Source organism: Mesoplodon mirus (genome assembly GCF_964341445.2).
Source record: "Mesoplodon mirus genome assembly, chromosome: 15".
In the NCBI taxonomy this organism is placed as follows: domain Eukaryota; kingdom Metazoa; phylum Chordata; class Mammalia; order Artiodactyla; family Ziphiidae; genus Mesoplodon; species Mesoplodon mirus.
Window position 1 is genome coordinate 11943134 of NC_138991.1, and position 21654 is coordinate 11964787.

At 51.7% G+C, this 21654-nt stretch overlaps 1 protein-coding gene across 3 annotated transcripts in view; it reads left to right on the plus strand.

The window, feature by feature from the left end:
- The first annotated feature begins 608 nt into the window (after positions 1 to 608).
- The window catches only part of PTGIS (prostaglandin I2 synthase), a 45976-nt gene continuing 24930 nt past the window's right edge, over positions 609 to 21654 (plus strand). For all 3 annotated transcript variants that reach the window (XM_082644144.1, XM_082644143.1, XM_082644145.1), the window contains exons 1-5: positions 609 to 755; positions 11509 to 11632; positions 13425 to 13603; positions 16112 to 16255; positions 21255 to 21406. In XM_082644144.1, the coding sequence (XP_082500270.1) occupies positions 682 to 755; positions 11509 to 11632; positions 13425 to 13603; positions 16112 to 16255; positions 21255 to 21406 (673 nt within the window). In that variant the 5' untranslated portion in view covers positions 609 to 681. The remainder of the gene's footprint in view (positions 756 to 11508; positions 11633 to 13424; positions 13604 to 16111; positions 16256 to 21254; positions 21407 to 21654) is intronic.

Consider the following 21654-nt stretch of genomic DNA (forward strand, 5'->3'; position numbering starts at 1 on the left):
AGCTCTTGTGCCCTCTCCACTGTAGTTATTGAAGGTAAAATAGGCGGCGGTACAATGCCACTCCGCCCAGACCAACAGGATAGAAAACTAATGGTCTCTAGCCCATCCGGGGTGGGGTGGGGATGGGATGGGTGAGGGGCGGGGGGGCGGCTAGAGTGGTGGAGACAGTTTAGGTGGAATGTGGAGGAAAGGCCCTTCCAGTCCCCTCCCACCCCCACTCCCTACTCTGCCACCGCTTGACCTCTCATCCTCACGCTTTCTCTATCCCCATCACCCCTCCGTCCCCCCATAGTCCCTTCTTTCCTCTTCCCCAAATCCCCCATTCCTCCCCCACACCCCCGCGTAACCCCCCGTCCCTGCACATCCCCTCCCTTTCCCCTGCACCATCCCTCCCGTTCCACGCACACCCCTCCCACCCTTTCCTGGGCCGGGGGTCGGAGCCCGTCCCGCAGAAGCTGAGCCGAAAGGAGTCTCCAAGAGCGACCCCACCCACCCCTCTGGACCTGGCAGGGATCGCAGGCCCTGCCCCCGCCCGTAAGCGGGTGGGCGGGGGAGGGGGGGAGAGGGAGGGGCGTGGGGGCGGGGTCTGCTCCGGGACTGGGCCCCCGTGGCCCCCGTGGCCCCCAAGCCAGCCGGCCGCCTCCGGCGCTCCGCAGCCGTAGCCTGGTCGCCGGGCCTGCCATGTCCTGGGCCGTGGTCTTCGGGCTTCTGGCCGCGCTGCTGCTGCTGCTGCTGCTGACCCGCCGGCGCACGCGGTGAGTGCCCCCCGCCCGACCGGCCCCCGGCTCCCCCCACCCCGGCCCGCCAGCGCCGCCCCCGGCCAGACAAAGGGTCGTCTCCGCTCAGGCCCGCGCCCCGGCTGCAGCGAGGGGGTCGCCGAGCCAGCGGCAGGCCCACGTCGGAGCCCCCGCTCCAGTCCTCCGGGCAGGAGAGGGTCCTCTTCCCACCGTCCCCTACACCCACCGGGCGAGCCTGGAGGTGGGAGTCCAGGTGTCCGGCCGAAGGGGCTTCCGCGCCCCTCCCCCGCCCCGGCGAGGGGGCCAGGCCCAGAGGGCTTAAAGAGGGCTCAGAGTTGGGGAGACGCGCGCGGGAAGGTGCAGGGACAGGAGTCCCAGAGCGCTGCGCACCCACCGCACACACTCGCTCGGCCGGGGCGCGAGAAGCCCGGGCCTGGCCCAGAGAGCGGTGCCCGGGACCTGCGAGGGCGTTTCAGGTGAGAACCGAGAGTCACGGGTGCAGAGTGGGTGCGTGGACATGCTCGGTGTGACTCCCGGTGGAAGAAGCCCCCTCCCACTCTTCAGCCTCTGCCTGGATCGTGCACCAACTCGGTGTCAACCCCCAGGCTTGCTCTCACCCCCATTACGCAGACGGCAGAGTTGAGGCTGGGGAAGGCAGAGGCCCAGAACGATGCCCTCTTCCCGGCCCTGGAACCACCTTCCACAGGATTCCCCGATCCGGATGCAGGGGCTGAGTAGGCTCGGTATTTCCCTCTGCCAGAGAAACTCAGGCCCACAAAGGGGTCTCCCTTCTGCTGAGGTCTACTCGGGCAGAGTAGAACCAGAACCAAATGCCTCCGCTTCCTAGTCCCTAAGGTTCTCCTGCTCCATTGAGAATCTGCGATTTAGGAGAAAAGTAAAACTCATCCATCTCAAATCAAGGAGATGGAAGTATAGATCTTTTTCTTTTTATAAAATATTTTAAAAATTAATTTGAATTGCACAAGGAATACATTCGACTTAAGCATTTATCCCATTATAAATAAGACTGAAGCCCTTCTAACCACTCTTCCGACAATTCAGGACCTCTACTGTTGACTAATTTGAGAGGAACCTCCCAGATCTTTTTAAAAGATTTTTTATTTTAGACTGGTTTTATGTTTACAGAAAAGTTGTACAAAGAGTTCCCAAATACCCCGCACAGTTTCTGCTATTGTTAACCTCTTACATTATCATGGTACAGTCATTAAAACTAAAAAGACCAACACTGGTCTGTTACGATTAACCAAACTCCAGACTTTATTTGAATTTCATCAGTTTTTCCATTAACGTCTTCTTTTTGTTCTATGATCTCATCCAGGATACTGCCTTTGGTTGTCATATCTCCTCAGCCTCCCAGCTGTTTCAAAAATTATTCTTATACGCATAGACATTAGCTCATAGATAACACAGGGCAGTGGAACTGTGGTGTGTGTGTGTGTGTGTGTGTGTGTGTGTGTGTGTGTGTGTGTGTGTGTGTGTGTTTAAATCAGAGTGTCTGAAAATTCCAGAAATTTTCTGGAAACCTTTTATTTTTAAACAATGTGTTAGTTGAATTTCCACACAGTGAGTTCACGATATTTTTGTTCAACCTCTGGACACCTTTCCAGGTGAAACGTAACACCATACATTCAATCATTTGCCTGGAAAAATGAAAACGAAAAAGGCTACAGATAAGTTTCCTTATAGAGAAATAAATTATTTTTCCTAAGTTGCCAGGCTTTTTGGAAACTCTGAACAGAGTTGTTTTCAGACTGTACCTTTGCTGTTTTCACTCCAGATTTTCATTTTGACATCCGTCCATGTTGCTATGTGGAGATCGAATTCATTCTTTCGATTTTTTTTTGTGTAGTATTCCATAGTATGAATAGGTGCAGGTTTCTTTTTTCCCTTTTATTCCTGTCCCTATTGAGGGACTCAAGTTGTTTCCAGTGTTTTTGCTATTTCAGACAATGTGCTGGGCTCATCCTGTGGGGCCTCCTGGTCTGTGCTTTTCTCTGGGGCAGATGAGGGCAGCCACAGAATACATGGATTCTGGGAGGCTGGGAACCTGGGTGCTTAGCATATGGAAACTCCCAGCCTCCAGGAATAAGAACAAGTTGAGTAACTGCTCTCTGCCTCAGTTTCCCAATCCTTATGCTTTTTTTTTTTTGGCCACACCATACGGCATGCAGGATCTTAGTTGCCCAACCAGGGATCAAACCTGTGCCCCCTGCAGTGGAAGCACAGTCTTAACCACTGGACCGCCAGAAAAGTCCAGTTTCCCAGTCTTTAAAATGGGAATGATGATGGAATTGCTTAGCAGTCTAGTGTTTAGGATTCCATGCTTCCACTGCAGGGGGCACAGGTTCGATCCCTGGTCAGGGAACCAAGATCCCACAGGCCGCACGGCACTGCCAAAAGAAACCCAACAAAACAAAACAAAACAGGGAATGGTGACAATAATAGTAGGTGAGAGTGGAATTGCTGGATTAGAAGGAATGCCAAACATTATTTTCGCTAATTCTTGCTATCAATCCAGAGAGCTGATTTGTCTTTGAGGGTGAGTTGTTGATTTTTATACCTGTGGACAGCTTAGAAGTTTCACCAGGTGGGTACTGGGGAGAAGTGTGGGTATGGGGGCCACTGACAGTTGTGTGGGTGGTAGTGTGGACCCTGGGGGGAAGAGTTGCATGGACCCTTGGGAGACCCCACAGGGGCCGGAATTTAGGCCCCCAATCTCATTTTCTCCTAACTTGGAGATGGGGGCACTCTTGTTATCCCCATTTTACAGAGGAGAAAACTGAGGCCCAGAGAGGCCAAGCAACTTGCCCAGGGTTGCGTGGACTAAAATTTGGGCTTCAGGAATTTTTAATTTTCAGAAAAAATGAATTTTCGTTCTTCCCACACATTTTATTTGTGATCTGAATGCTCAAAAGTCTTAAACCACATGATATTAAGATAGTAAGAGGTACAGCTATGACCAGAAGATTCTTCAGGAACCACAAATAATCAAGTGTTGGAAAAAGAGGTAGACGAGACTGATGCTGTGTTGATGGCGATCCAGAGTTTGGGTCAAAACACGCGAGGGGGGCTTCCCTGGTGGCGCAGTGGTTGAGAGTCCGCCTGCCGATGCAGGGGACATGGGTTCGTGCCCCGGTCCGGGAGGATCCCACATGCTGCGGAGTGGCTGGGCCTGTGAGCCATGGCCGCTGAGCCTGCGTGTCCAGAGTCTGTGCTCCGCAACGGGAGAGGCCACAACAGTGAGAGGCCAGCGTACCGCAAAAAAAAAAAAAAGAAAAAAAACCCCAAAAAAACACGCGAGGCCCTGCACCTCCCACGGCTCATTCCCTTCTCCTGATCAGCCCCCGAGGTGATGTCCATCACCCCACCTGACAGCTGAGGCTTAGAAAGGCTAAGTGACCTCCTTAAGGCCACACAGAAGTTATATTCTACATCTAGCTGGTTCCAAAATTCATGCTTTTCTCAATTAAAGGGTAAAAAAAGCATGACTTCAGTCAGTCAGTTACTCTTGTCTTTACATCTGGCCTTTTTAAAAAATTAAAACATTTTTAACTATGAAAAGTTTCAACTATACAGAAGAAATTAAAAGAACAGTATAAGAACCCCTTGTACCCATCACCTTGATTTGACAGCTGTTAACATATTTTTAAAAATTACAGATATCATGATATCTCAACATTAAGTATTTCAGGGTGCATGTTAAAAAACAATTGTGATGCTACTATTCTGCCTGAGAATATAAAAGATAATTCTTTTTTTTTTTTTTTTTTTTTTTTTTTCTTTTTGCGGTATGCGGGCCTCTCACTGCTGTGGCCTCTCCCGTTGCGGAGCACAGGCTCCGGACGCGCAGGCCCAGCGGCCATGGCTCACGGGCCCAGCCGCTCCGCGGCATATGGGATCCTCCCAGACCGGGGCACGAACCCGTATCCCCTGCATCGGCAGGCGGACTCTCAACCACTGCGCCACCAGGGAGGCCCAAGATAATTCTTTTTTTAAAAATAAATTTCTGCTATTTTTTTTTTTTTTTTTTTTTTTTTTTTTTTTTTGCCACACTGCACAGCTTGTGGGATTTTAATTCCCCAACCAGGGATGGAACCAGGCCCCTGGCAGTGAGAGCACGGAGTCCTAACCACTGGACCACCGGGGACCTCCCTAAAAGATAATTCTTACTATCATCTAGTTCCCAGTCCAAATTCAAATTTCTGCCAGTATGGCAAAGAATTTAAAAACCCGGCTCAGTAACCGTCAGTATTTTCTCCTGGGAAAGGTGGTGAGCAGGGAGTTAGGAGGCCTTGGGTTGGGACTTAGGAGTCTGACTGCTGTGCCCACTGGGGCTAATTATCTGCCACGTGAGTATCAGAAACATCCTTCCTGCTTTCCGGGCCTTAGTTTCTCCATCTGGGCTCTGAGCTAGCTCACGTGGCTGGTCTCATGCCCCAGCCACTACACCAGGCTGAATGCATCTGTCTTCCTCTTTGGGCTTGTGTAGCTGCACCAGGGAGCATTGGAAGAAGTCTCCTGGGTGGGAGACCCTTTTTTGGGTGGCACAGTGGCATCAGATGAGGGTTCCTAGAGGCACAAGGGTCATTCTGGGCCCTTGCAGGATACAGAATTACTAGGCAAAAATAAATCTGTCTCATTCTAACATGCACTAACCGGAGGTCAACAAATGGTAGTCCATGACTGGATTCAGCCCCAGATGGGTCTGATGTGGACCACACAGTACAAGGGGGGAAAATTGGGGGAGTACACACACAAACCCCCAGATTTCCAGCTTCTCCTGAAAAATCGGAAGATCTAGCAACACTTGCCTGGGACTCAGTTGTAGAACCTGCCCTAAACCTTGCCACAGTCTCCACCACTCCCTATTGCCTCTCCAACATGCAGCTGTTCTATTTATCACTATACCTGCTCTACTGTTTCTTTTATGATGCTGAGGAACAATTCTATGAATCTGTGTCTATTACAAAAACAGGAAAACAGAACCTAGAGCAAGGCGGCCACGTGCTTTTTCTACACCATGGGAGGCAATGGGAGGGAAGAGCAGAAGAGGGTTAGGGAGACCCTTGGTTAGTGGCCGACAGTCTGCGGATGAGCCCTGGGGAGAGAAAGGGTTCAACAGTTTAAACAGGCTCAGGTTGTTCCAACCCTGCTGGGCAGCAGCCAGCCCCTCTGTTCCTCCATTATATCCTCCTTGAGGCCCTGAATTGAGTTGAAACTACTGGACAGAGAGGTTGGGCAATCTACCAACACTGCACAGCTAAATGAGCAGCCTCTGCTCTGGGCAAGCCAGAATGCAGACTGTGTGTCAGGCTCTTGACCTGCATTAGCTCCCTTAACCTTCTTATGAGTCTGGGAGGCAGGTGCTGCTCATTGAGCACCAACTGTGTGCATGATTCGTTCATCTGAGACATATTTATTAAGCGTCTACTATGTCCCAGGCACTGTTCTAAGTTCTGGGTCTACAAGAAGTGTCTGCCTTCATGGAACTTCTGTCCAGAGAGGGTGTGATACTTCAAGGGACACAAAGGTGGTTGATATCCATGCATGACTTTCTCCCTGATTTTCTCAAAGGTTTGAGTGGGAGAGAAAGACAGGACAGATGATGGGATTGGCGGTGGGCTCTGTGAGCAAAGAATGGGCAGGTTTTTGAGGAACCCACATGATGGGAATCAGAGCTCCAGGGGAGAATCAGAAAAGATGCTTTGGTCTCTGAACCAGGAAGGGAAGGCAGCGATCAGCCGTGCGGGCAGCAGCTGGGGATGAGAGGGTCACGCCCTGCATCCCTGCCCCCCAGGGCCTGGCAGTGCTTCAGAACAGTGAGAGTGTCCATGAAGGAGGCCAGAGACCGCAGACCCCAAAATAGAGCCTCCTTCACCCCCGCTGGCCTCTGGCTGAGTCACCCTGGAATGTGACCTGGGCCTGAGTTGGATTCAGGGCCCGGGGGCTGAAGGAGCCTCTGGCACATCAGGAATCAGACGCTTGGGCTCCCAGCTTCCTGCCTTTGTCCGCACCTCCTTGGAACTTTGCAGGGGAAAGATGAATGCTGCCAGAAATAACACCAGGCTCGCTGGGGAGCTCCGGTGGCAGCCAGAGTCAAAGGCAGGGAAAGGAAGCCCCATCCACACCCCAGAAGATGTCTTAGGGGAAAGTCTCAGGCCCTGCGTTTGGGAAGGTCGCTGAAACCTCTCTGTGTCTCAGTTTCCTCACCTGCAGAGTGGCTGTGCAGATGTCCACTTGGGGTGACTTGGGGCCAGGGTAGCATCAAGAGTGTGGGCTCTGCAGCCAGGCCTGCCTGGATTAGAAACCCAGACCCTCCACGGTGGGCCCTCGGGCAAGTGGCTCAGCCCCTTCTGTGCCTCAGTTTCATCTGCTGTAAAATGGGCTTGGTAGAAGTACAATGCTTCCTTCCTCAAGGGATAACACAGTGAGGGCTCATCAAGTATCAGCCATTATTACCAAGCAAGGAAACCTTTGCACCTGGCATATAGCCGTTGCTCAAGAAATGGCACCCGGGAGTCACATTGGTCCTGCTTCTCAGACCCACCCCAGCTGCTCCCCGGTTGCCAGGTGCCAGGCACTGTTCTATAGCCCCCTTCATCTTCATCACAGCCCAGTGTAGTCTGTAGTGTCGTCAGTCCTCTTACAGGTGAGGAAACAGGCGTAGGGAAGCAAAGTCACACGGCCGGCAAGAAGCATGGCTGGGATTTGAAGCCAGGAAGTGTGGTGCTAAAGTCAGGCTCGTAACAACCATCCTGCCCTCCTGCCTCTTGTGCAAAAATCGCCGCTCCTGTGTCCTGTCTCTGGGCTCAGACCTGGACTGGAAGAGGGCTGGTGCACACTGGGCTCCTCCAGCCCTGTGCTGCGCCAGCCTTTAAACGGAGCCTTCAGGAGAAGGTGGCTCACAGAGAGGCGAAGGGAAAGGAAGGGTCTTGGCACGTCCCCAGCACCCCCTTAGAATCCCCGAGCTGCACCTTTGCGAGTCTCCTCAATGATGGGCTCAGAGGCAGGGTGGGAGTGGGGCGAGAGGAGGAAGGGGGTGGGGGGAGGCGCTTCCTAATGCCCTCAACCCTCACCTCTGGTTCTGCTTCCATATTTCCCAAACTCTGGCCCTCAAATCTAGCCAGTCTCTCTGTCCACCACCTGTTCCCCGCTTTGGGTTATGTTGGGGGACAGTCAGACTGAGGAGGCGGGAGGCCGTGGTGGAAGAAGGTAGACAGGGAGGGGAAGGATGAAGGGAAGGTGGTCCCCCCTGGGGATGGCACAAAACCCCCGCCCTGGAAGTGGACAAGTCGGATGCTAGCCCTGGCTCCTGGGGGCTCACAGCCTCCACTCCCACCGTTACTGCTTTAGTCTCCTGACACATCTCCCTCCTGCCTCTTGCTCTTGCAACCTTTATTTATTTTTTTGGCCGCACCACGCAGCCTGTGGCATCTCAATTCCCCGACCAGGGATTGAACCTGTGCCTCCTGCAGTGGAAGCGTGGAGTCCTAACCACTGGACCGCCAAGGAATTCCCTCTTGCAACCTTTTTTATTTTTTTTTGCGGTATGCGGGCCTCTCACTGTTGGGGCCCCTCCCGTTGCGGAGCACAGGCTCCGGACGTGCAGGCTCATGGGCCCAGCCGCTCCGCGGCATGTGGGATCTTCCCGGACCGGGGCACGAACCCGTGTCCCCTGCATCGGCAGGTGGACTCTCAACCACTGTGCCACCAGGGAAGCCGTCTTGCAACCTTTTAAAAGCACAATCACATCACTTCCTAAATCCTACTTCAAACCCTCCAGAGGGTCCCCACCACACTTGTAATAAAAGCCAGACTCTGTCCTCGGCCACTGGCCCTCTTGGTCCCCAGGTCATTTCCAGTCTTTCACCCCCACATCCTCCACTCCCGCCACAGCGGCTCCTGCTGTCTTGAGAGCATCACCAAGTGCACTCTTACCCCAGGGCCTTTGCACTTGCTGTTCCCACTGCGTGTAAGGTTCTTCCTCCCGCTCTTCCTTCCCGTCTCTGCTCACATGGCACCTCCTTGGAGAGGCCCTCCCTGACCACCTTCTCTAAACTAGCGCCTCCCCACTGTCTCGTATCACCCTTCTTTCTTTTTTCTTTAATGAGATGTATTCCCCATACTATAAAGCTCACCCTTTTAAAATATACAATTCAGTGGTTTTTAGTATAGCCACAGGGCTGTGCACCCATCACCACTATCTAACTCTGGAATATATTCATCACTCCAAAAAGAAACCTGGTACCCGTGAGCGGTCACTCTCCATTCCACCTTTCCAGACCCTGGAAACCACGAATCTACTTTCTGGCTCCACTGATTTGCCTTTTCTGGACATTCATAGAAATAGAATCATACCCAGTGTGGCCTTTGGTGTCTGGCTTCTTTTACTCAGCATGACGGTTTTGAGGTGCTTCCAAGTTGTAGCATGAATCAGTACTTCACTCCTTTTCATGACTGAATAACGTTCCACAGTATGAATACACCCCATTGTGTTTATACATTCATCTGTCGGTGGACATTTGGGTTGGTTCCACTTTGGGGCTATTATGATTAATGATACTATGAACAATAGTGTATACGTTTATGTATGAACTTATGTTTTCAATTCTTTGGGGGTATATTACTGGGTCATATAGTCACTCTTTTAATCTTTCAAGAAACTGCGGGACTCGTTTCCAAAGCAGCTGCACCATTATACATTCCCACCAGAAATACATGAGGATTCCCATTTCTCCACAGTCTTCCCAGCACTTTATTTCCTTTTTTTTTTTTTTTTTTTTTAACATTATGGCCGTCTTAGTGGATTTGAAGTGGTCCTGCTTGTTGTTTTGATTTTCATTTCCCCAGTGATGTTGAGAATCTTTTCATGTGCTTCCTGGTCATTTGTATATCTTCCTTGGAGAACTGTCCATTCAGATTCTTTTGTGCATTGTTAAATTGGGCTATTTGTCTCTTCACTGTCACGTTTTATCTCCTTTATTTTCTTCATCACACTTCTCTCTCTCTGAAATGATATTGCTTCTTTGTTTTGGTCTGTCTCCCCTTATTAATTAGTATGGAAGCCCCGTGGGGTCAGGGCCCTCCACCTCATCTTCCCTGTTCGCTCCTGTATCTCCAGCACCCAGGACGATGCCTGCTTCATAGTTAATATTTGGTGAAGGTGTGAATGTAATATCGTGAGGCCCATTTTGTGATCGTAACATAGCTCTCTTTAGCTAACAGCCCCTCCCTCAGAGGGAGGATGAGATGAGACATTCATATATCAAATGCTTGGCCAAGGGCAGGGCCCAGTGCAAGTGCAATGTCAGTTTGAGTGTATTAGTTATCTCTTGCTGTGTAACAAATTACCATATAGTTGGGAGCTTAAAACAACACCCATTTATTAGCTCACACTTCAGTAGATCACAGGTCCAGTACAGTGTGTCTGTGTTCTCTGTCTAGAGTCTTACAAGGCAGAAATTAAGGTGTTGGCCAGGCTGCCTTCCTTTCAGGAACCCCCAGGGGAGAATCTGGCTGAATTCAGCTCCTTGCGGTTGTGGGACTGAGGTCCCCATTTCCTTGCTTGCTGTCAGCCAAGGTCCACTCATAGCCCCTAGAGGCCCCATGCATGCCTTGCCATGTGGCCCCTTCCATCTTCAAAGCCAGCAGCCAAGAATCTGCCTTATACCAAATCTCAGTCTCTTTTGCCAGGAAGATCCCTGCCCCTTGTAAACCCTGTCCTCACCTGATTAGGTCAGGTCCACTAAGAAGAATCATCCTTTCTCAAAGTCAACTGTACCATCTACCTCACTCAGTTGTAGGTCATTGTAGTCATCTTAGAATTCCATCCACCGTAGTGAGCTGTAGATATGTTATTATATCCTCAGAGGAGTCCCTCTGCTCTCACAGATGAGATGTTGACCTTGAATATCACACACAACCTTCCTACCCCCTGGCTGAGCTACCTGTACCCCTGGGGCATCCCCACAGGCCGTGGGCATGGCCTCTGGCCTCCTGAGATACCTCAGATTCTGAGCTGGAGAGGGGCAGTCAGGGGTCAGCGAGAGGGCAGTTCTTCTACCACCTCCTGCCATCCAGCCACGCTCTCCAGCCTTACCCTTTCTCGGTGGGCATGAGAGGAAGTGTGAGATGACCAGGACCCTGGTCCATGCTGGCTCAAACAGAGAACTCTGTATCCTAATACTACTGGGTTCTGGAAGGTTCTCCTACCTGCAGAGAGATGACCACCTTAATGGACCCCCCAGTATGTACCAACATCAACTGGTACCCCAGCTTCTGCTCTCAGCCCCCTGTGGTCTATTCCCTACTCAGCAGCCAAAAGCCTCTTGTAAAAACCAAAGCCAAATCCTGTCCCCCCTCTGCTTCAAACTCCGATGGCTCCCACCTCACTCAGAGCAAAAGCTGAAGTCCTCAGAGCTGCCTACAAGGCCCTGCATGGTCTGGCCCCTGTTACTGTTCCGGCCTCACCTTCTACTGTACACGTCTTGTTCCCACATCCAGCCACCCTGGCCTCCTCACTGTTCTTTGAACACACCAGGCATGATCCAACTTAGGGGCCTCTGCACGTGTTCCTTCTGCTTGGAAGCTCTTCTTTTAGATATCCATGTGGCTCCCTCCCTCACCGCCTTCAGGTCTTCGGTCAAATGTCTCCTCTGGGAAGCCTTCCTCTCCACTGAAAATCTCACACCATGCCTCACACTCTCTTCCCTGCTTTATCAAATGGTGATAAGTGCTGTGGCTTCTGCAGGCGACCTGGCGAGCCTCCCCTGGACCTGGGCAGTATCCCCTGGTTGGGCTATGCTTTGGAGTTTGGAAAAGATGCTGCCAGCTTCCTCACTAGGATGAAGGAGAAGCATGGTGATATCTTTACTGTAAGTGCCTCTTTTGCCTCTTGGGAGGGAAGGGAATGAGCAGCTGGGCCTCTTAACCCTGGTGTTTACTGATTTCTTCAATACCCGTCCATACACTAACCATCCAGTGGTCCAGCCAACTTTCTATATGCCTATCCAACTGTACATCCAACATTTATCTAACATTCATCCCTTCATTATCCCTCTAGCATCTTCCCAACATGCAGCTATGCAGTCACTTAATATTATCCAATACTTGGTGTGTTCATCTAACCGACCTCTATCCGTTCATTCAACTTCCATCTGTCCGACATCCACCCATCCAGCTAACATCTGTCCTTCTGCCTATCTGCCCAATATCTAAGCAGCCTTCTTCCGTCTTAATATCCATCCAATATTCATTCATATATTCCATTTCCATCAACCTCCATCTATCCACTCATTCGTCCATCTTTCTAAATATCTATCCAAAATCTGTCTATCCATCCACTTGTCCGTCATCTATTCCTCTACCTGTCTACCCAATTTATCCAGCATTCTTCCACTCATGGACGTAGCATCCAACCAACTTTCAACCATATATTCAATTTCCACCAACTTCCATTCTTCTGCTTATCTGCCCATGTTTCCATCCATCTGCCACCACCACCCAGCATTTGATTATCTATCCTTTCAATATCCAACGTCTGTCCACTCTATATACATCTATTTATATCTCTCTCCAACCACCACTTCAACATCCAAACACCCGTCACTCATCCATCCACCTTCCATGTCTCCTTCTAACTTGGAAGTTAGAAGTGAATCCAACATTCACCCTTCAGTCTGTTTACCCAGCATCCACTTAGCATCCTGCCATCCATTTACCCAACATTCATTCATACATTTAGTTTGCAAGCAACCTCTAGCTGCCCATCCATCCATCTTTCCATCCCACATACATTCAATGATCTATCCTTCCATTTATCCACCCATCTAACCATCCATCCAGTAGCATTTTCCTTGGATATTGGCTTGTATTTTATAAGAGAGTTTGATTAACATGACTCACAGACCACATTTTGAAAAGGGCTAAGGCAGTGGGTGGTTAGAGTTGTGTGACCCCCTCCACAGACATTTGAGGGAAAATGCCCTTTGTTGACTGCAGGATTACAGCTCTCCAGTGCTGTTTCCTTCCCGTCTTGAGCAGCATGTTACATACAGGGCTCAGCCTCCCAAAGAAGGTTTCGCTTTCACATCCGCTAGCATTTATCCAACAACATCCATCCATCCTTCCTTCCTTTCTTCCATCCATTTATCCACTCATCCATCCATCCACCCACCCACACCTATAATATATCCATTTATCCACCAACATCCTCCCGTCCATCCATCCGTACATTCATCCATCCATCCATCCATCCATCCATCCATCCATCCACCTATGATGCACACACATCCATCTGCTGCTTCTGTGGGCAGACTCTCTCCTGGCTGCTGGAGATACGACATTAACCAAGATAACCATGGAAGATGCTCCAAAGTGAGGTGGTTAAGAGCATAACCTTTGGTTCAGAAAAAGTGCCGAATTCCATTCCCAGCTCTGCCACTTCTCAGCTGTGTGATCTCGGGCACGTTATACGCCTCATCACATTTCAGCTATAAATGGGTGAATGATGGTCCCTGCCTCACAGGGTGGTTGTGAGAGGTAGATGAGGGGACGTTGTCTGTTAAGTACCTGGTGGGGCCACTGCCTGTCACGGGGTAAGTCGACCTCTGAGAACTGCTGTTGTTCATAGTCGTACTCCTCACTCCATCCCTGCCAACTTCCCAGGTGCTGGTGGGGGGCAGGTATGTCACTGTCCTCCTGGACCCACACTCCTATGACATGGTGGTCTGGGAGCCTCGCACCAGGCTGGACTTCCACGCCTACGCCGTCTTCCTCATGGAGAGGATTTTCGATGTGCAGCTTCCGCATTACAGCCCCAGTGATGAAAAGTCCAAGATGAAACCGTGAGTGGCTGCAGATGGTACCCATGGGTGGGCCAAGGTGGGCGATTGGCTTCTACCTGCATAGTTCAAGTCCTGTGTGAGCTGAGCTTGTTTCCACATCAGGTGTCCAGTAAAGACATTTCGTTTTGTGAAAACAAACAAAAACAAAACAAGAGACAACCCTAGAGAACTGGGCTGAAGAAGAACTCTTTACTTCCCAAGAGGCAGCTCTGATTTTTAGTAGAAAAAGACCAGTGTTGGGGTCAGCTAGACCTAGATTCAAATCCTAGCTGTGTGACTTTGGGCAAACCACACCCCCGCACCGAGCCTCTGTTTCCACATCTGTCAAATAAAGGGAGGTGGTGGGGTGATTAATGTTTTTGAGTCCATACTCTATGCCAGGCATCATGCATGATCTCATGAGTCTTCACAGCAATGCTGGAGGGTAACTTACAGCCCCATTTTATAGATGAGGACACGGGGCTCAGAGAAGAGAAGTGACTTGCCTGAGGTCACACAGCTAGGAAGTGGTGCAGGTCCTGAAACATAAGTAATACTTACATCAACAAAAGGACCTGTGAGGGCATTTACCCTGTATTCATTCATACACTGGTCACCATCCTAGATGCAGGAGTGCAGAATGACGCCAACCTCCCTCTGAAGACACCTGCCAAATGCCAGGTGTTTGATAGGCACATGTTCATGTCTGTGCAACAGCTTCAGAGGTAGGTATTTTTATCCATATTTTACAGATGAGGAAACAGAGGCTCAGAGAAGTGAAGTGACTTACCCAAGGTCTACTGCTAGTAAGTGTCAGAGCTGGGATTTGAACCCAGGTCTGAAGACTCCACAGCCCATTCTCCTCCCACCGAGATATTGAGGAAGTAAGACTGCATCCTTCCCTGAAGAGTGCACACGGTCTGATGGTCATCTTTAGTGATCTCTCTCCAGGAAGACTCACCTCCTGGAGTCAGGAAAAGCTTCTAGAAGGCTGGGTTTTGCGGGACTCCTAAAGCTGAGGAAAGGCCAGCATCATGAGGTGAACATGGATGAGAGGCAATGCTCAGTCTGACCTTGGCTTTGTGGGACAGCTGCTAGGAGTATTCCTGAGCCTGAGTGTCCTGGGTCCTGCTATTCTAGGGGTCCCATTAGCAACAAGAGTCCACAGTTCACTGCATCCTACCCGCCTACCCAGGAGGATCCCTGTTTCCTCCAGTGTCTACCCCGAGAGTTTCTGGGCATTTCTCAAAAGCTGGCATGAGGTCTTCTGGGCATGGCTGCCACATCTATTGGGGGCTACTGTCTCTGTCAAGGACTAGTGCTTGGAGTGGAGTCAAGGGAACAGCTGGAGCAGGGCCGATCACTATGTCAGCTCCCACGTATTAAGCACTTACAATGTGCCAAGCGCTATGTTAAGCCCTTCACACACGTTATCTCACATGGGTCGTATCTACTGTTTTTCCAACAGTGAAACATCCCAAAGCTTTTATTACCTGGAAGTTCACGGAACCCCTCTGGAAGCTTTCCCGTCTTGAATTATCCAAGAAACCAGGGGCTTATTCAGTCTAAAGGGGTCCATCCTATGTCCAAACAGCAGGTGGCGACAGAGAGCCAGAGCACCTGATGGGCACACTAGCACTGGTCTTGTTGCTGCCACAAGGTGTCGCTGTTGCACGTCGGCTCTGCACCACCCCATGGACGCTTCGCTCGATGCAGTGGGGTCCTTTATGGTTTAGATCCTTGTGCAGTGTAGAAGGGCCTTAAACTTAGATAGAAGATCCCACCTTTCCTGGCTTCTAATCATACATTCAGTCATGGCTCAATATTGACTGTATTGTGGAGGCTCAGTACAGAGGGGCTTCTGGCTTCAGCCACATGCTCTCCCAGAGCTGGTCCTCTCCTCAGACTCCTAGGTACTCACGATGAGACCAGATCACCAGCCAGATTCCCTTGTTCCTCATGGAGCATTCACTTGGAGTCATGTTTATTAGCAATCCTTGGTCCAGGACACTTTATCCAAACAGGTCTCCCTAACTTTGGATCTCAAGGAGAAAGGGCCGGTTTCTTAGTTCTCTCTCTTCTGCAAGCCTGTGGGTTCCTTATCCAAGCTCGTGTGCCCCGAGAGTGGATGACTATCATATTTAAGAGTTCAGACTCTGGAGTTGGGCAGATCAGGGTTTCAGTCCCAGCTGTATCATTTACTGGCTGGGTGACCTTGGCAAGTCACTTTCCTCTCTGTCCCTGAGTCTCTCCATCTGTAAAATGGGCATCATAATAGTAACTGTTATCCTTGGGGCTGTCAAAAGATGAAATGAGATCATTGTGCTTGGCAAAATAAATAGTAACTATCGTCATTGTGGATGATGATAGAAATAATAATATTTTGTTTAAGCCAATCTTCCAAAAGCCCTCATTGCCACTGAGGCACCAGAGCCCTGGGACTCTGAGGTTTGGCCAAGGAGGTGCCTGTGTGCATATATATATATTTTTTTGGAAGCTACACTCTCACACCTTGGTTCCTTGCCCCAGGACTCTCCTCCACAAAGAGCTCCAGGCGCTCACGGAAGCCATGTATACCAACCTCCGCACTGTCCTGCTGGGTGACACCACGGAAGCAGGCAGTGGCTGGCATGAGATGGGACTCCTCGAATTCTCCTACAGCTTCCTGCTCAGGTGAGCCCAGCACTCTGGACCAGCCATTAATAGTGGCCAAGGGAACCAGGAGGGCTTTGTGGATGGGGAAGCAGTTTGGGATGCTCCAAAGCAAAGGCTGCAAGGCGACATTTTGTATCTGGGACTCCGAGTGGTCGCCTGACTCAGCCTATGAGCTGTAAAGGAGACACAGGCCAGAAAAGGGGCCTTGCTGGTCACCTAGATGCTTGGCGAGAGGGCCAGTGTGGCTGGAGCCTAATGAGCCAAGGAAGTGGGGCGGGGGGATGAGGTCAGAGAAACTGGCAGAAACTTGGTCTCACAGAGCCTCAAGGCCATGGAAGGCTTTGGAATTTATTCTAAGTGAGATGAGTGACATTGGGGGTTTAAGCAGGGCCATGACACCATTGGACTTAGAGTTTTTTTTTTTTTTTAAGGGAATTCCTTTATTTTTATTATTTATTTATTTATTTATTTATTTTTGGCTGTGTTGGGTCTTCGTTTCTGTGCGAGGGCTTTCTCTAGTTGCGGCGAGCGGGGGCCACTCTTCATCGCGGTGCGCGGGCCTCTCACTATCACGGCCTCTCTTGTTGTGGAGCACAGGCTCCAGACGCGCAGGCTCAGTAGTTGTGGCTCATGGGCCTAGTTGCTCCGCGGCATGTGGGATCTTCCCAGACCAGGGCTTGAACCCGTGTCCCCTGCATTGGCAGGCAGATTCTCAACCAATGCACCACCAGGGAAGCCCGGACTTAGAGTTTTAAAAGCTCTCTTTGGCTGCCAGATAGAGACTAGACTGGGTGGGTGGCAATGAAAGGGAGGCAGGGGGACCTGTTAGGAGGCTGTTGTAGTTGCCCAGGCGAGACAGAATGGTGTCCTGGACCAGGCGATGGCGAGAACTTGGGTAGCTTTGGGGGATGGGGTCGGTGGGACCTGCTGGTGGATTTGACTGTGTGGTGGCAGGGATGGAGGAGCATGGCCCCAGGCAGTGAGGGAAGGAGAGCCAGTAGTTTTTGGTGACACCCCTAATGACAAGCATCTCATACAAGCGAGACATTTCAACCGCTCCAAAAAATTACAGCAACACAGTTTGAAGATAAAGGACAGGCATTTGCTGACACATGGGCACACAGGGATATTTATGACGTGTGTGTGTTCTTGTAGGCTCAGTGAGCGCTAATACATTTAATCCTCACAACAACTCTGTGAAGCGGGTACTTTACAAACCCCATTTGACAGATGAGATAACTAAGACCTGGAGAGTCTAAGTCATTTGCCCACAGTCCCATGGTTGGGGTCCTGGCAGGGCTGGCTGCAGAGCCTACACTCTCAAGCACGACCCTTGGTGTGTCCCCTTTTTCTCATTGCACCCTGGAGTGGTGCAGATACCATCAAGGGCTGTGATTGGTCTGGGTGATGCAGGTCTGGTCTACCCTGTCACCATATGGTGTGGAGACTGAGGTCCAGAGAGGGGCTGCTAAAACCACCCAGCAAGTTCACAGCAGGGCACTCCCAGGTCTCCTAGCTCCTGCCATCCTGTATCCTTGTGTGGGCAAAGAAGTCAGGGAAGAAGCTGAGGCACTGGGGGAGGTGGGGGCCACGTGGTGGCAGCTGGGTCCCTTTAGGCTCATGGTAACAGCAGGCACAGTGCAGGAGGGCAAATGTAAATGAATCCCTGTGTCTTCAGGGCCTGAGCCCTGGGCTGCAGCTCCTGCCTCCTTGGGCCTTTTCCTCGCCATCTGCAGCCCCTGAAATAGAAAGGCAGTGGGCAAGTTGGATGACAGTCACACTGGTACAGAGGTGTGTGTTCACGTAGCCCGAGACCGTGAGATTCCAACCTGTGCTGCCCTTGCCTCACTCAGTCACATCCAGAGTTCTAACTCTGATTCCGCTGGTATCGTCTCACCAGCCTCCTTGCTGCCCCTGGAACAGGCCAGGCATGCTCCCAACTCAAGGCCTTTGGAGTTTCTGTTCCCTTGCCCAAGAATGCTCTTCCCTATATGTCGGCATGGCTCCCGCCTCACTTCATTCAAGTCTCATCTCAAGGGTCACCTGCTCAGGGAGGTCTTTCCTGCCACCCTATTTAATATGATGGCCCTCTCATTACCCCACCCATTCCAGCTTTTTCCTTATGGCTCCTAGCGCCACCTGTAGGTCATATTTGTTTATATAGGTCATGTAATTATTGCCTGTCTTCAGCTGTGTTAGGTGTTATTTTGGTGTGGAGGTGCCATAGGAAGGGCCTTCATGTCCACAGTGTGAAACCTCGTGGTCTTCCTGGTTTTCTTTTCTTTTGGGGAGGGGTTATTTTTTATTGCCTATTTTTGGTAGAGATTTTATCTAAGGAACTAGTTTTCTGCTTTAAGAAAAAAATGGTGACAGGTGTTTAACTGCAGTGTCACAGAGACCGCAGGGCCTGGGGAGGACTGTCTGACCCTGCCAGCTTGTTCCCGTTTAAGAGGGGTGGCCGTGACTCCACTCCTGCCCAGGGCTGCCAGGCAGGACTGCAGGCTGCCAGTGATTGGGCTCTCTCCTTTTTCAAAATGAGATGGAGGGGGAAATCCAGATTTTGTATGAATTTCCCCAAATGTTTAAATATGCATTCGGGGGCTTCCCTGGTGGCGCAGTGGTTGGGAGTCTGCCTGCCGATGCAGGGGACACGGGTTCATGCCCCGGTCCGGGAAGATCCCACATGCCACGGAGTAGCTGGGCCCGTGAGCCATGGCCACTGGACCTGCGCGTCCGGAGCCTGTGCTCCGCAGAGGGAGAGGCCACAACAGTGAGAGGCCCGGGTACCGAAAAAAAAAATGCATTCGGTTTGTTTTTAGGAAAACTCTATTAACCAAACAAAACACGTTTCTGGACTGAATCTAGATTGTGGGCTGCACCTTTACAACTTCTGCCATAAGGAGACTGAGGACAGAGGGATCCAGGGGCTTAACACGTTTGAAAGAAAAGGAGGAGGGAATTCCTTCTGGGCTGATGCAGGGGCATCAGTAGGGCCGACGGGTTAGACTCTATGGGTAGCTCGTTTTAGCTGTTCAGAAGGAAGGATTGCTTTCTTTTAGTCCAGTGGGATGGGCAGGTCTTGAACTCGCCATCTCTGGGGGGCATGGAGGCCAAAACTGGATGAGGGGAAGGTGAGTGGGATGCAGGGAAAAGGTGGGACAGTAGCTTGGATAACTGAGCTCAGAATCATGGTGACCCCCTAATTTCTTCCAAGATCAGTGTCCTTAGGATTAAGTCCTAACCATCCATCCACCCACCCACCCACTCTCCTTCCCTCCTTCTCATCCATCCATGCATTGACCATTTATTGAAGACCTACTACGTGTCTACGCTGTGTGAATGAGGGACAAGGTGGGGACCAGACAGGCCTTTCTCAGCCCCACCCTCCCTCATTCCTGCTTCTTTCCGCTCCTTCTCCGGAAAATCCCTGTCCTGGGAGATCCAGGGACTAGGAGGGCCTGAGGGGGCTGCACCAGGGCTTCACGGTGTCTCTCTCAGAAGTCCTGGCCCCTCTCACCATGTGGAAAAAGTGAAAACCTGTGGTTTTCCTCCCAGGACTGAGGCCAGTGGAGCTGGGCTCCTGGAGCATTAAAAAGTGGCTGGTGAGGGCCTCCCTGGTGGCGCAAGTGGTTGAGAGTCCGCCTGCCGATGCAGGGGATACGGGTTCGTGCCCCGGTCTGGGAGGATCCCATATGCCGCGGAGCGGCTGGGCCCGTGAGCCATGGCCGCTGGGCCTGCGCGTCCGGAGCCTGTGCTCCGCAACGGGGGAGGCCACAACAGTGAGAGGCCCGCATACCGCAAAAAGAAAAAAAAAAAAAAAAAAAAAAAAAGTGGCTGGTGGGGCTTCCCTGGTGGCGCAGTGGTTGAGGGTCCGCCTGCCGATGCAGGGGACACGGGTTCGTGCCCCGGTCTGGGAAGATCCCACATGCCACGGAGCAGCTAGGCTCGTGAGCCATGGCCGCTGAGCCTGCGCGTCCAGAGCCTGTGCTCCGCAACGGGAGAGGCCACAGCAGTGAGAGGCCCACGTACTGCAAAAAAAAAAAAAAAGTGGCTGGTGGTGAAAACATTTCCTCTGAGAGCATTCCTGCGGGCGGTGTGTGTGTGTGTGTGTGTGTTTTGAGTGTGTGTGTGTTGTGTGTGTGCGTGCACATGAGGGCTTGCACTTGCTCCTGTGTCTCATCCTCTCTCCATGCCCCCACCAGGCCCTGTCCCTCTCCTGCTCAGACCCCTCAGGACTCTTTGGGTCAAGGCCAACCTTCTCACCCTTGACACCCAGCCCCCTGCCTGCCCTGTGTAACTGGCCCTGCAAACTCCCAGGGCGCTCCGCCCCGGCCCCTCACTCTCCAGTCCAGCACCTGGGCCAGCAGTACCTGGCAGCGCCCTGACCTGCCTGTGGTTGCTCCCTTGGCTCTGGGCCTTTGCAGGGACCGTGCCCTCTGCCCGAACCCCTTTCCCCTGCTTATCCTGCAGGTCTCAGCTCAGACCTGCCTCCTCCAGGGAACCCACCCTGACTCCATCTCCAGGGGCAGGAGCCTCCTTTCCTGATCGGTGCCCCCATCTCGCCCCACTGGCCACCCCTCACTCTGCTCTGCTCACCAGCCTCCGGGCAGCTCCTCCGCACTCTGCCTCCTTCCCGCCGCAGGAGGTTGGCTCTTCCCTTGGCCTCAGGCCCCTCCCTCTGCTCGTCCCACGCTGGCTCCTTCTCATCTCACCGAGAGCCCCTTCCCCACCCCCTCCCTCTTTGTCCCTCCCTCTGAGCCCCCGCTGACCTATGACTCGTCCACTCGTTTCTCTGTCTGTCTGTCTCCCTCATTAGAGTGTTGGCTCCAGGAGGGTGTGAGGCTTTTGTCTGTTTTCTTCTCTGCTGACTCTGTGGCCCAGAGAGGTCCCTGACATATGGCAGGAAAATTAGGTGCTCCTCAGGTGTACAAATGAAGAAAACATGTAGGCAGCCCTGGGAGGGTTCGGCCGGGAGTATCCAAAGACAACCCCCTGACCAGCTGTTTGCCGCCCCCAGAGCTGGCTACCTGACTCTGTACGGTGTCGAGGCACCGCCACACACCCAGGAGAGCCAGGCCCAGGACCGCATCCACTCAGCCGACGTCTTCCACACCTTCCGCCAGCTTGACCTGCTGCTCCCCAAACTGGCACGTGGCTCCCTGTCAGTGGGTAAGCACCATGGGGGCCCTGGTGGATGGTGGGGCTAATGGAGGGACCCAGAGAGGGAGGATCATAGACAACATAGGAGGAAAGACATTCTAATGCCCTTGAAGGTAGTGAGATCCCCGTCACTAGGGTATGCAAGAGCAGAGTGCTGGGGAGGCAGGGCTTGGACTAGAGCTGGGGTTCCTGGTGGAAATTCTGATACAGCACATCTAGAGTGGGGCCTGGGGACCTTGAGTGTGTGTGTGTGTGTG